The sequence below is a fragment of the Mya arenaria genome, chromosome 15 (assembly GCF_026914265.1).
Source record: "Mya arenaria isolate MELC-2E11 chromosome 15, ASM2691426v1".
NCBI classification, from domain to species: domain Eukaryota; kingdom Metazoa; phylum Mollusca; class Bivalvia; order Myida; family Myidae; genus Mya; species Mya arenaria.
This window is the reverse complement of record NC_069136.1, coordinates 14389879-14403167: the sequence shown is the minus strand read 5'-3', so window position 1 is coordinate 14403167 and position 13289 is coordinate 14389879. Positions and strand designations below refer to the sequence as shown.

Genomic DNA, 13289 nt, shown 5'->3' with positions numbered 1-13289 from the left:
ACATCCGAGGTTGTTTTCGATGGAAAAAAACAGAAGTAATCCCAATAAAGAATTGAAACACTCACAGTAGGGAGGTCATTTGCAAGGTCAAACGGTTCACTAAACACCGTTGGTCCGACTGGCGTAGGTTGGGCGCTGTCATACACCGTCACTGCACACCAAAGCTATAGAAGACATACTCGATCAGTTTAAAATTAAGTAAAATGGGGTTTGTTTTTGTATCTAACTAATAAAAGTAAAAATAATACATACCACAGCTAGTGACGGCGAAATAAATAACGCTTCCTTAGCGGTATAACAGTTTCGGCTATATTTACTGCCTACGTTATCATAAATTCATATATAGGTAAACATATATATATAAATATAAATATATTTTTTACTTATATATGAATTTATAATAACGTAGACAGTAAGTATAGCCTAATATATATATATTTATATATATTATACAATGCGTCATTACGTGGTCAAGGTGACATTCTTCTCCTGATGACGTGAACAAATTGTCGTTAAAATCAAACGTGTACGGACCAGTTCCATCATCTAACGAGTATTCTGTGGCAATTGTGTCTCCGGCGTACCTATTTTAGAATAAAAAAGGACTTATTTTAGTGTGACCTGTACGATTTGTTTTGTATGAGTAGTTACAAACAAGCTATGCCAAATTTAAGCCTTTACACCAACCTATGCTCGAGTATGTGCATTTGGAATGTCTCGTGATGTAACATCAATGTTTTAGCAAGAGTATAAAGGGGTTTATGAAATAAGAGAGCATATCTAATAATCAAACCGAAATAAATAGTACATGATAAAGGTAACAACACAGTTTATTTCATCTCCGATATCAAAACTATATATACATGTAAATAAATTTGAAAAGCAGTATCCCCCTGAGAGCCATTCTAAAAAAAAGCCTTTTGGATATGATTAACAAATGCGAGTTTGCATCGATAATTGACATCGACCTACTAACTGAAATAAATACACCTGTCACAGACATTTTGCATATCCCAAAAGAATGGACTATGAAATGGGCTATACTTCATATGTATCAAAATTTGAATTGGACTTAATATGTGAACCAACACTGTTAAAATGCATTGCATTTGTCATAATATATCATAGGGACACACAAGTTGAAAAGGGACTGTAACTCGGTCAACATTTAGTAGTTAGTAACAAGTGTTTGTGGTTTGTAATCAAAGTCACGTATTTGCTGTATTTACTGTTGAACATTGTTCAACATGTATAAAAAACTTTCTACATCAGTCAACCTTATCATCGGTAATTACGATAAAGTTTTATAACATATGGACATACGGACTGCCAATAGACGGACGGTGCATTACAAACTGCAATGTCATATCGTATTATGCCTTATATTGTACGTATTAGAAATCAGAAAGCAAACGATATGAGACATTAATGTTTTGTCATTCAAATTAATGGTAAACTTAACAAAAGCTTATTTTATGGGTCAGATACCTTAAATTTCTAATTATAATTGTTCATTATTACCATTGGACGAAATGGGTTTTCTGCTTGACTGGTGTAAATGTGCAATAAATCAGACTGGCATCAAATGTGAATTCTATGTCATCTACTTTGATTATATCTGGCAGGGTAGAGGGTTCCCATGTATCTCCACTTTGGCTGTTGGTACATTCAGTTGTCTTGGAACATTTCAATGCACTATTAAAATGATTTCTAGTAATTTGTCTCCACAAATTATAGGTGTAGTTGACTATTTTATCTTCAGCAATTTCATATGTATCTGAAAGTTCTTCCGATTCTGGACAATGACACTTGAAGAAATTGTCTTCATAACTGAACGATTTATGGTTCGAAGGGTTCTGCAGGCTCTGACTTGTCGTTCTCCTATTAAAAAGATATATTTGTTTTTATACCTCATATTTTATGTACCAGCAAGGAATGTGTGTATGTTAAAAACAAAGCAAAAAAATATAGCGATCACATTAACACATTGATCGAACTAAATAAATACAGTGTATGTTTTGTATTTTTAATCTAACTAACCTCCAGCTATCAACAAATCCAGTACTCTCGGTGTTGAATACTCCATCACTAAGTCTAAATTGCATTGATTGGAATGCAGCCAATCCGTCCATTTCATTAAAGGGTTCAAGACTATTCACATCAGAAAGATGCAACAATAGCGATCCACTGCCCCAGTCCTTTATAACTTTTAGTTGTATTCTATTTCTTAATGAAATTGTTTGCGATGACAGCTCATGGGGCTAAAGAGAACGAAAACAACAATATGAAGCAATTTCAGTACGAGTAAATTATAAATTACGTTTTTTTTTTGCTTGAAGGTATAAGCAATGTCAGTTTCGTTGTCACAGAAACAAATATTGAAAATATTTTTTAACGTCGTATGAAGTTAAGTAAGAAGACCGTAAGTTTTATCAGAGGCTTTACATATGTGTACTTACATACACGAGACCCGAATAGAACAAATCCTGCAAACCATCCTCATTGTCGTCAACATAAAGAAACCCTGTTCGACTACGCGCTTCACATTCGTCGTATGTAAATATTTCATTGACGTCTCTGTATGTCACAGAACAGACAACGATTCCTGTTGTTCTTTCTTCAGTAACAAGTTGTACCTGAATCAATGATGTATTGCCGATACGTACATTTAATGGGACTTCTATTCGTTTCGTGGCATTTATAAGTTCTTGATACCCTAGGTCCAACTGGCAATTAAAAACACCGTACTAGCATGACATGACATTGTCAGGTTTTCAGTTCCTGCGTATAAGGACCAAGTCTCAGATGCAGTTATTGGTAGAATTAACATATAAGTTGGTATTTTGTATCAATATTCAATATAACTACCCCGTTCTTGTAGAGGGAACGATTTTTGTACAGGAAAATGTGAGTATTTTAGGATCTAATGTTTTAGTAAATTAGTCATCGGTGAATGCAAGAATCGAAATTATTCAATGGTTAAAGTAGCACTAAACAGTAGCAAATTTAATCTAGCTTAATCCTGATGCAATGCTAAAAATGCCTTTAAGGCAATCGAATGACGGATAAATTTATGCAATCAAAAATATAATTTACTATTTCAGAATGCGAACATAGCTACATTAAATTTCCAGAGTGTAGTGTACAATTCAATATCAGATTGAACACCACGGGCGTTGATTATACGTATTTGTATTATAATAACTATACACAGTTGTGGTGTGTTTATGTCGGTCATATACAGGCGTGGAGCGTATATGAAGGCATCAGGTAAAGATATACCGGCGTTGTGTGTACATGTCGGATATATACAGGCGTGGGTGCAGATATCGGACACAAACAAGCATCTTGTGTACATGTCGGACATAAAAAGGCGTGGTATTTACATGTCGGACATAAACAGGCGTGGTGTTTACATGTCGGACATACACAGGCGTGGTGTTTACATGTCAGACATACACAGGTGTGGGGTGTACATGTCGGATACATACAGGCGTGGCTTGTACATGGCGGCACCAGATAAAAATACACCGGCGTGATGTGCACATGTAGGATATATATAGGCGTGGGGTTTACATGTCGAACATACACAGGCATGGTTTTACATGTCGGACACACACAGGTGTGACGTGTACATGTCGGACAAACACTGGCGTGGAGTTCACATGTCGGACAAACACTGGCGTGGAGTATACATGTCGGACAAGCACATGCATCGAGTATACATGTCGGACAAATTTCAATCAATCATTCACATGGAAAATACAATATACATCTAAAATACAGTTATAGTGCATGTGGGTAAGCAATTTACGCAATTTTACTCACCTCAACAGGATAAATATTACTTCTCAGTACAAGGAATTCGCCAATTGTAGTCAAAGGAATATCTGTACTCAAATTTCTGAAAATGATGTTTATATTTAGTTTGTTTCGTTATATTCCATAGCTAATTACTTCTTGAATGTCTTCACATTAACGAATTATCCCGTTACTCCTTATACTTAAAGATTGGGCGTACATTACACTCTATGACAACCGTCTAAATACTGAGTTTTTCTTTACAAAAAATGATAGCTTACCTTTCATTTGTTTTTCGAAGAATTGCTGAATTTGAAAGACTGTCCCAAAGAATTGAAAATGAGCGATCGGGGTAAAAATTGTTACTGCTCACAAAAACCTGTAAAAAGTACAAACAATGTTCAGTCTATACAAGAATCAACATGATGTATACAAAAATATGCTTTTAAAATTAAACAATTATCGGAGTGCACAACTGAGCATGGCGGAACTAAAGCACAGCAGCCTTATATACAGTCGGACCTGCGTTAAGCGGTCACTAAATAGCTGACTTATGTTAACTCAGGTACCCGCAAAATGTAATTCCATTTAACTAAAACTATTGTTGAAAATAGCGATGATACGATCGAAACAACAGGAAGAAGCTCATCATCCTAAACTTTAACCATGATCTTTTTAAAGGCATATAGATACATGCTGTACAGACACTCAACGAAAGACTTACAAATTGACCATACAAGGGACTCAAACTACATAGACATTAAAGTATCCTTGTTAATACATGTTCGGGTATCGCCATGTAAATTCAAACAAGAGGGCCTCGGGACAGGGATTAAACCGTATTTAAGTGCTAAACTCTACACTTGCTACAATAATTTTCATTTCAAGAAGAAAACATATTTGCATCATCTGTGCAATCATCAACATCAAGAATATTTTTTTTCCTTTTACTTACCTTAAGATCGGGCATTTCATAACCATTCCAAAGTCTGTGGCCCGAGGTGAGGTTTCCAAATGAAGCCTTATAAACACTAGATGAATCGTGTGTTTCATCTGACATCAAAATCTTTGTGCCATATACTGTAGTGACGTAGGTCTCATCTGGGGTTTCAGGAATTCCATCGTAATTGTTCTCGTTATGATAGAACATGTGGGTACTGTGAAGCATGTAGGGATAATCAGAATAAGTATTACCACCATAATTTTGAATCTTATTATACGTGAAGCCAGTGACATTCACACCACACATGTAATGTTCATTGGTTGTTTTCAATAAAGGACATTCTCCTTCTTTCTCAATTCCCAACCACAGAGAGCAATGTTCATCGTAGGTATACTCTTCTGATACGCAGCCAATGGGTGATTGGGACTGCCAAGCAACCGCAAACGCACCGTTCTCACTGGCATTGACAACCCACTGTAATAAATATGTATCATGTAGAACTATATACTTGTACATTACAAATATTCACCCCTGTTTAATAAAGTACGTGTTTGCTACTCAGTATCCATTGTAACGTTTATAGTCAGTATTATAATCTATTGCGCTCATTTTTTAATACATAGAACTTCAAAAAGAGCAGTTTGGAAATTTGCATACATGATGTAATAATAGAAATGCTTTTTAGATGACAACCATTGAAGTTTAAGGTTCATTTCTTTTAATAATAATTTCATGACTTTGAACTTGTAACATAAAGTAATAGAAGGACGGATTAAGGAGGTATACATACAGAGAAGAATCCAACATAAATCTTTTCACTAAACGTCGGTGTTGAACGCATACCAAACAATGATTCTGACATCTGTGCCGAGCATTGTATCTGGAAAATAAAGGTATCATAATAGTGATAGGCATTACTGGACGCATACAATTATTTTTTATCACTGTTCTACTTTCCTTGCATCATTAGATGTTGTTATACCTATACCACATTGCGGATAATACCAAGTACCGCCACAAGGTAAGTGCTTGTTACAAACTGATAACATTATGTAATATCAGCATCTTTGACCTTGACCTTAAATTGAGACTGAAATGTTAAACGCCCAAAGGTGTCAATTGATTTCCATCCTAAACTGATGCATTAAACTGTTTCTCTATCACCTTGTGCGCGGGCATAAATGGTACTTTAAAATATGCCAAGGTGATGTTCGACAAGCGGCAATTCGATTCATTACTATAAGAGGAAAACCTCACTATCTTCCTATACGGGATTAAAACAAACAGTTTATCATCTACCTTTAACAACCCCGGGCAAAACATTGACATATGAAGTAGCGTTTTGAATAATCAGATTAATTGAAATTCCAATGACGCTATTACGAAAAGTCAAAACAAGAATATGGCACTACAACATGACTCGATTGAGTTTAAGCAACATTTAGTACCTTAGTATATATCGTATCTCATAAATATACGGTTTTCATGTGTGCATTACATGCAATACTGTATGTATAATATTATTTTCTGTATGCTGAAAAAATGAGCTAAAGATATACGTGTTATAAAAATCATTTTCTTTTAGTTTGATTCTATATCTAATTACATGATTCATATCATGTAAGAAGTATTTAACAAATATCTAACTAACATCAAATCCAGCTGTCGTTTGACCAAATTCATCGATGATTTCCTCTTCTGTAAGATCTGCTTGGTATAGAGAAACCCTGTTATAAGGTCCGATTCCCTTGACGTGGGTTCCATTGATGTACCTACAACATTTAAACATAATGTTTTGCCATAACATTTTCATGATTCTATTAACTTGTCAATTTGATTATGGGTATTAAAACAAAATAAATATCATCAACTATTTTATTTATGTAAAGTATGATTCATATGGACACCAGGAGTACAATATGGTAGATCGAGAATGTCAGTTAAAAGTCCTTTGCCTCAAGCTAAACTGAAAGGGTTACTTGCAACATTTAATAAAGCTTGCCCAATCTAACTATTAAAGCTATAACCTTTGAAATACGCATTATATTCTACTTTCTAAGAAATATCATTTCCACAAACAAATCGTTATATACGATAGGTCTATTTTCACTGTTTTATTTTACCAGTGTATTGTGTAGTAAAAGCCGTCGTTCCTATTCACGTTTTGGTAACAACCATCACAAGAGCCAGTATACAAGTAATTATGTACGTCAAATCTGTTCCAGACATTGCAGGCAAAGCTCAGCTGCGGAATATATTCCATAATGCCCGCAGCGTTGTATTTTTGCTCATAAGTCAAACTCTGAGATACATACACCGTCGATTCTGTTGAATTACCACCATCGTGAGACAAACGAAGAGTGTCTATAAAATAAAATGTATATAAACAATTTCTATACTCATAAAAAAACAAGGAAATGTCTTAAATACGTTAATTTTATGACTTCAATGACCGTTACATGGCAGCTATCAGTGATCTTTTTGTACGCTTATGTCACGTTAAGTGACGTTTGAGCACTTACCGTGTTCTTCTAAATAGGGTTAATATCTTATTTTTGGCAACTTGGCTGCCCTAGTAGTTTTCATTTTATTATTAAAACAGAAGGATTATAACAGTAAATGTTGTAAATATATTTGGAGTATTTATGCGAATAGACAGTCAAGATAAATACTGGTAATTCCTTTACTGTTGGAAGCATTCAGTGTTCAAATGTATCACTTATTGCTACCAAAATATTACAGTTATGGTTATAATAGTATATGATATAAAGATACCATTATGTTTCTACACATCATTATCCGAACGAATAGTCTGTGGTACTGACGAAAAAGAAACTTCCATCGGGAAGCGAATAAATCATAACTCATTGTTAAAACCTTAGAAATAACTTAATTTTATTATACTCGTAGGACAATGTTGTGAAACAATACTTGTAACCGTAGCTTACCAATGCAATATCCAGCGTATGAAACCGGTGCCTTCGTTAGGTAGGCCAGGTAATTTGACCCACATTTTCGGAGTTTTATGTAAACACCAGAAGAGAAGTCATAGTCCTCAAGCCCGCCTACTTTTGCTGATTTGGTAATTTGGTTCCCGGCTTCCAAAGAGTTGTGGTCAGAAGACGAGACTTCAGCTAATAAATGAATTGTGGTATATTTGCAAGAACTTTAGAATCAGTTATATTTTTGTTTCATTTCGCACTAATAACAAACACAATAGTTGTACACATTTGACATCTGCATCCATCATAATGAATAATTATCAAAGTCATGCATATTTTCAGTTATACATATTTCAATACGGTACTGTTGATAAATCTATGAAACAAGGAAAAGGATATGAAGGCAATTGAAAGACAAATATTCTGAAATTGCATTTGTCGTTTATATAACATGCATGTTTATGAAATAACACCTTATCAGTAAGAGCTTAGTACTTTTTTGCTCTCTTATTTCCTTTAACAGTGTGTTTCCCCTTTCCATCAATTTGTAAGCATTCAGATAATGCTTTTGCACGTCTCTTACATTAAAGATTTGTTAATAATATATAAGAATCGAAAAAGTAAAAATAATACATTATCATATACAATGGATCATTACCTGTAAGGTAAATTGGGTAAAATGTCCCACAGTCTCCTTTCGCGATGTTGCCTGAATCAACAGACGGTAGATAAGGGCCTAGATTATACCATGCTTCCGGAAGTTTGTGATCTTGTATCGGGACTTCTCGTTTTGCCGTTTTGTACCCAGGATCCCTTCGGTATAGGTCAGGAATATCCCGCACTTCCTCGTCACAGAAGTCTGGTGTAGAGCCTGCAATAAATAAATAAATAGATACTTAAGTCATCCGATTCTCCAATTGGTGAATTTGGTAGGCGTATTGACAATTTTTTTTATTTCAATTGCCAGGGTTGTTTGTGTTGAGAAGGATTATCTAACAGTCAAATTGATGATAATAGTCAAATCAATATTATGAGCAATGACATATTGCAAATTTGGTCGTATAATGTCTGATTTCCATGGAAATAAAGAGCAAGGAAATACAAACAGCGAGAACTTATTAAACTAGAGCCGTCACAGGAGTGACGAATACCCCCAAATGCCGCCTGGACACAGGAATGGCAAACCATTCCTTTGAAAAGAGGCCATAACTCCAAGGTTACTGCACACTGCATCTTCTTTTATCATGCATGTATTGTTTTATTTAAATCTTTTGAGTAATTTAGAAGTTACACTGCTGACAAGAAAAACTAGCCTTTCATGAGTTATCGTCCGGAAACCGTTTTTCTACTTTTAGTAACAGTGACCTTGACCTTGGCCCCACCAGCCCCAATATCGAACTTGACCTGTATCTTCTGATGTTACACATGTGTACCAAAAATTGTTCAAATATGTCAAGCCTTTCATGAGTTATCGTCCGGAAACCGTTTTTCTATTTTTAGTAACAGTGACCTTGACCTTGGCCCCACCAGCCCCAATATCGAACTTGACCTGTATCTTCTGATGTTACACCTGTGTACCAAAAATTGTTCAAATCTGTCAAGCTTTCCATGATTTATCGTCCGGAAACCGTTTTTTTATTTTTAGTAACAGTGACCTTGACTTTGGCCCCACCAGCCCCAATATCGAACTTGACCTGTATCTTCTGATGTTACACCTGTGTACCAAAAATTGTTCAAATCTGTCAAGCCTTTCATGAGTTATCGTCCAGAAACCGTTTTTCTATTTTTAGTAACAGTGACCTTGACCTTGGCCCCACCAGCCCCAATATCGAACTTGACATATATCTTCTGATGTTACACCTGTGTACCAAACTGTATCTTCTGATGTCACAACTGTGTACCAAAAATTGTTCAAATCTGTCAAGCCTTTCATGAGATATCGTCCGGAAAACGTTTTTCTATTTTTAGTAACAGTGACCTTGACCTTGGCCCCATCAGCCCCAATATCGAACTTGACCTATATCTTCTGATGTTACACCTGTGTACCAAACTGTATCTTCTGATGTCACACCTGTGTACCAAAAATTGTTCAAATCTGTCAAGCCTTTCATGAGTTATCGTCCGGAAAACGTTTTTCTTTTTTTAGTAACAGTGACCTTGACCTTGGCCCCACCAGCCCCAATATCGAACTTGACCTGTATCTTCTGATGTTACACTTGTGTACCAAAAATTGTTCAAATCTGTCAAGCCTTTCATGAGTTATCGTCCGGAAACCGTTTTTCTATTTTAAGTAACAGTGACCTTGACCTTGGCCTCACCAGCCCCAATATCGAACTTGACCTGTATCTTCTGATGTTACACCTGTGTACCAAAAATTGTTCAAATCTGTCAAGCCTTTCATGAGTTATCGTCCGGAAACCGTTTTTCTATTTTTAGTAACAGTGACCTTGACTTTGGCCCCACCAGCCCCAATATCGAACTTGACCTGTATCTTCTGATGTTACACCTGTGTCCCAAAATTTGTTCAAATCTGTCAAGCCTATCATGAGTTATCGTCCAGAAACCGTTTTTCTATTTTTAGTAACAGTGACCTTGACCTTGGCCCCACCAGCCCCAATATCGAACTTGACCTATATCTTCTGATGTTACACCTGTGTACCAAACTGTATCTTCTGATGTCATACCTGTGTACCAAAAATTGTTCAAATCTGTCTAGCCTTTCATGAGTTATCGTCCGGAAAACGTTTTTCTATTTTTAGTAACAGTGACCTTGATCTTGGCCCCACCAGCCCCAATATCGAACTTGACCTGTATCTTCTGATGTTACACCTGTGTACCAAAAATTGTTCAAATCTGTCAAGCCTTTCATGAGTTATCGTCTGGAAACCGTTTTTCTATTTTTAGTAACAGTGACCTTGGCCTTGGCCCCACCAGCCCCAATATCGAACTTGACCTGTATCTTCTGATGTTACACCTGTGTACCAAAAATTGTTCAAATCTGTCAAGCCTTTCATGAGTTATCGTCCGGAAACCGTTTTTCTATTTTTAGTAACAATGACCTTGACCTTGGCCCCACCAGCCCCAATATCGAACTTGACCTGTATCTTCTGATGTTACACCTGTGTACAAAAAAATGTTCAAATCTGTCAAGCCTTTCATGAGTTATCGTCCGGAAACCGTTTTTCTATTTTTAGTAACAGTGACCTTGACCTTGGGCCAACCAGCCCCATTATCGAACTTGACCTGTATATCTGATGTTACACCTGTGTACCAAACTTTTTTCAAATCTGTCTAGCCTTTCATGAGTTATCGTCCGGAAACCATGAAAACCGACCGACCGACCGACCGACCGACCGACAAGCTCACTCCTATATACCCCCTCAAACTTCGTTTGTGGGGGTATAATTATTTTCAGTGATAATATTGCATATTCGTAATCAGCAAAAAAATAAGAATTATGATATAAATATTACATTAAGGCTTTATACATAAAAAAAAAAAATATTTGAGCTAATGAACTCATCACACAATCAGCATATTGGTGGGAAAGGGCCGTAACTGATGTTGAAAAAAATCGTGGCACAATTCCATTGCATTTTAAATGAACTTAAACATGTTTTATTGCAGTATTTCTATCTCGTTTATCTCGCGATTGTTTTGTTCGTCATCAATTGTGAAAAAGTAGAAAAAGTATCTTTATGCAATAACATATGCTTAAATAAAGCATATTGTTGTGTCGAATACCTTAATTTTATCTACTTAAATGGATCAAGGACCAACAGCCAATATAAGAACAAACGAAAAACAAGAGTCACATGAAACATATCAATGCATACAGTGTACATCAATAGTAACCACATAATTATATCAGACAGCTTAACATAATTATAAATAACTGAGATGTAAAATAACAATGCATTGACAAAAAGGTTGACTAAAGTTCACAAACCTTCAGATATGCATTTGCCGTTGTTCTCAATAAAGCCACTTGCACAAATACACATAGCTGTAGTGCATTCCGTATTTTCCGCGAGAGCTAAGCAATCGCTGTTTGCAGCACACGGGGCATGGTTGACAACTGAAAAAAAAAACTATTGCAGCTAGAAAAACAAACTACAGTTAAATCAGTTGAAAACAACCTATGAACTTTACAAATACGTCCAATTGAATTCGAAATTCTTAGTTTATTTTTTTCTACATTTTCCATATTAGAATTTAGACAGTCAAGTGTGTTTTTTTTCAGTGGATAAATTTGCGGTATAATATGTTTGTTTTAAAGTAATAAGATATATTATGTAGACGTGTCCATAAGAGTTACTGTCTTTCATTATTTTATAGTAATATACTTAGCTAGCGGAAAGTGGGTGATAATTCAGTGGATATATTTTGGGGGTGTATAATATAGCAATATACTTAGCTAGCAAAAAAATATCTTTATATAATCGGAATCTTTTACAAAAACATCACTATAACTGCTTCACAAATTCCAAGATATGTAATATCATTAAATTGCCTTTTTGATTTTGTAACATCAAGCAGCTTTATTATAATACTTAAGGTGGTGAGCTTTATTGGTATAAATTTTATGTTTTTACCCGGCATACAACTGTCTGGTGAAGAGGCAAAGAACCCTGGTTTACAAGCACATTTGCTCTGATCTGAGCATGTGGCGTTGTTGACTAGACCACAAGTTTCTTCAAAGCTGGAACAATCGCTCCCCAGAACTGTAATTTAAAAAAACTTTCCCTTATAACAGTTTGTCTATTGTAGTCGTGTAGGTCCAGATAAAATACGCACGCAGATGTTTTTTAATGAAAATTTCAGACTAATTTCGTAATGCGTCATCTTGCCTATTTGAAAAGCTCTTAATGACTCATAATTCAATACATGTTGAATTCAATGTTTGGCTTACTTTCAGTACAACTGCCATGCTCTTCAATCCCAATCCCGTTTGTACAGCTCAAAATATCATAGGTGAATGATTGGCCAAGGAATGTTGTACATACAGTGTCGTCTAGTACCACAGGGTTGTAAGAGCAGTCGCCGCCCACATCTATACATAAAGATGCATACTTATATTCATACTTATGATTGAGCAAACACTTATTGGAGTTTGGTTAATACGTTGGTTCGGAAGTTTAATACTTTCGTTAAAATACATATTGATATAAAATGTTAAAGCCCAATCAATTATGATGACTTATATTAAAATAAAAAACATGATATTACTAGCTTTTAACCAGAAATTGTAGATTTCTAAAAAAGCAACAAAACATACAAGGTTGGCAAACTCCTTCATCGTATGACAAAGCATTATGATCCCAAGAAATCATCTGGGGGTATCTTTCCCAAATAGAAATGTAGGAATAACGCTCGTTACACAAACACGTTCCGGAATAGAGATCGCAAGTATACGCATTGGATAAAACAGTCGAGTCACCCTTACACTCACTGGTCGAAGTACAGTTAGATCCATAAACTGAAATCAAAGTAGGGTTAAGTAAACATTGATAGTATATAAAGCATACAGGGCTTGGTAACACTTATTTTATTAATATGTAATAATTGTGATGTCATCACTACCAAAAAGTAGGAAACATTTG

General features: G+C 35.5%; 1 protein-coding gene across 1 annotated transcript in view; it reads right to left on the bottom strand.

Moving 5' to 3' along the window:
• LOC128219546 (uncharacterized) overlaps positions 1-13289 on the bottom strand; it is a 79132-nt gene that overhangs the window by 43649 nt on the left and 22194 nt on the right. The window contains exons 37-53 of the mRNA XM_052927366.1: positions 12965-13165; positions 12599-12739; positions 12282-12410; positions 11636-11764; positions 8345-8557; positions 7693-7878; positions 6868-7108; positions 6396-6516; positions 5535-5624; positions 4757-5218; positions 4083-4180; positions 3829-3904; positions 2460-2636; positions 2041-2261; positions 1522-1881; positions 467-584; positions 66-164 (exon numbers count right to left, since the gene is read on the bottom strand). Coding sequence (XP_052783326.1) covers positions 66-164; positions 467-584; positions 1522-1881; positions 2041-2261; positions 2460-2636; positions 3829-3904; positions 4083-4180; positions 4757-5218; positions 5535-5624; positions 6396-6516; positions 6868-7108; positions 7693-7878; positions 8345-8557; positions 11636-11764; positions 12282-12410; positions 12599-12739; positions 12965-13165 — 3062 coding nt within the window. The remainder of the gene's footprint in view (positions 1-65; positions 165-466; positions 585-1521; positions 1882-2040; positions 2262-2459; positions 2637-3828; positions 3905-4082; positions 4181-4756; positions 5219-5534; positions 5625-6395; positions 6517-6867; positions 7109-7692; positions 7879-8344; positions 8558-11635; positions 11765-12281; positions 12411-12598; positions 12740-12964; positions 13166-13289) is intronic.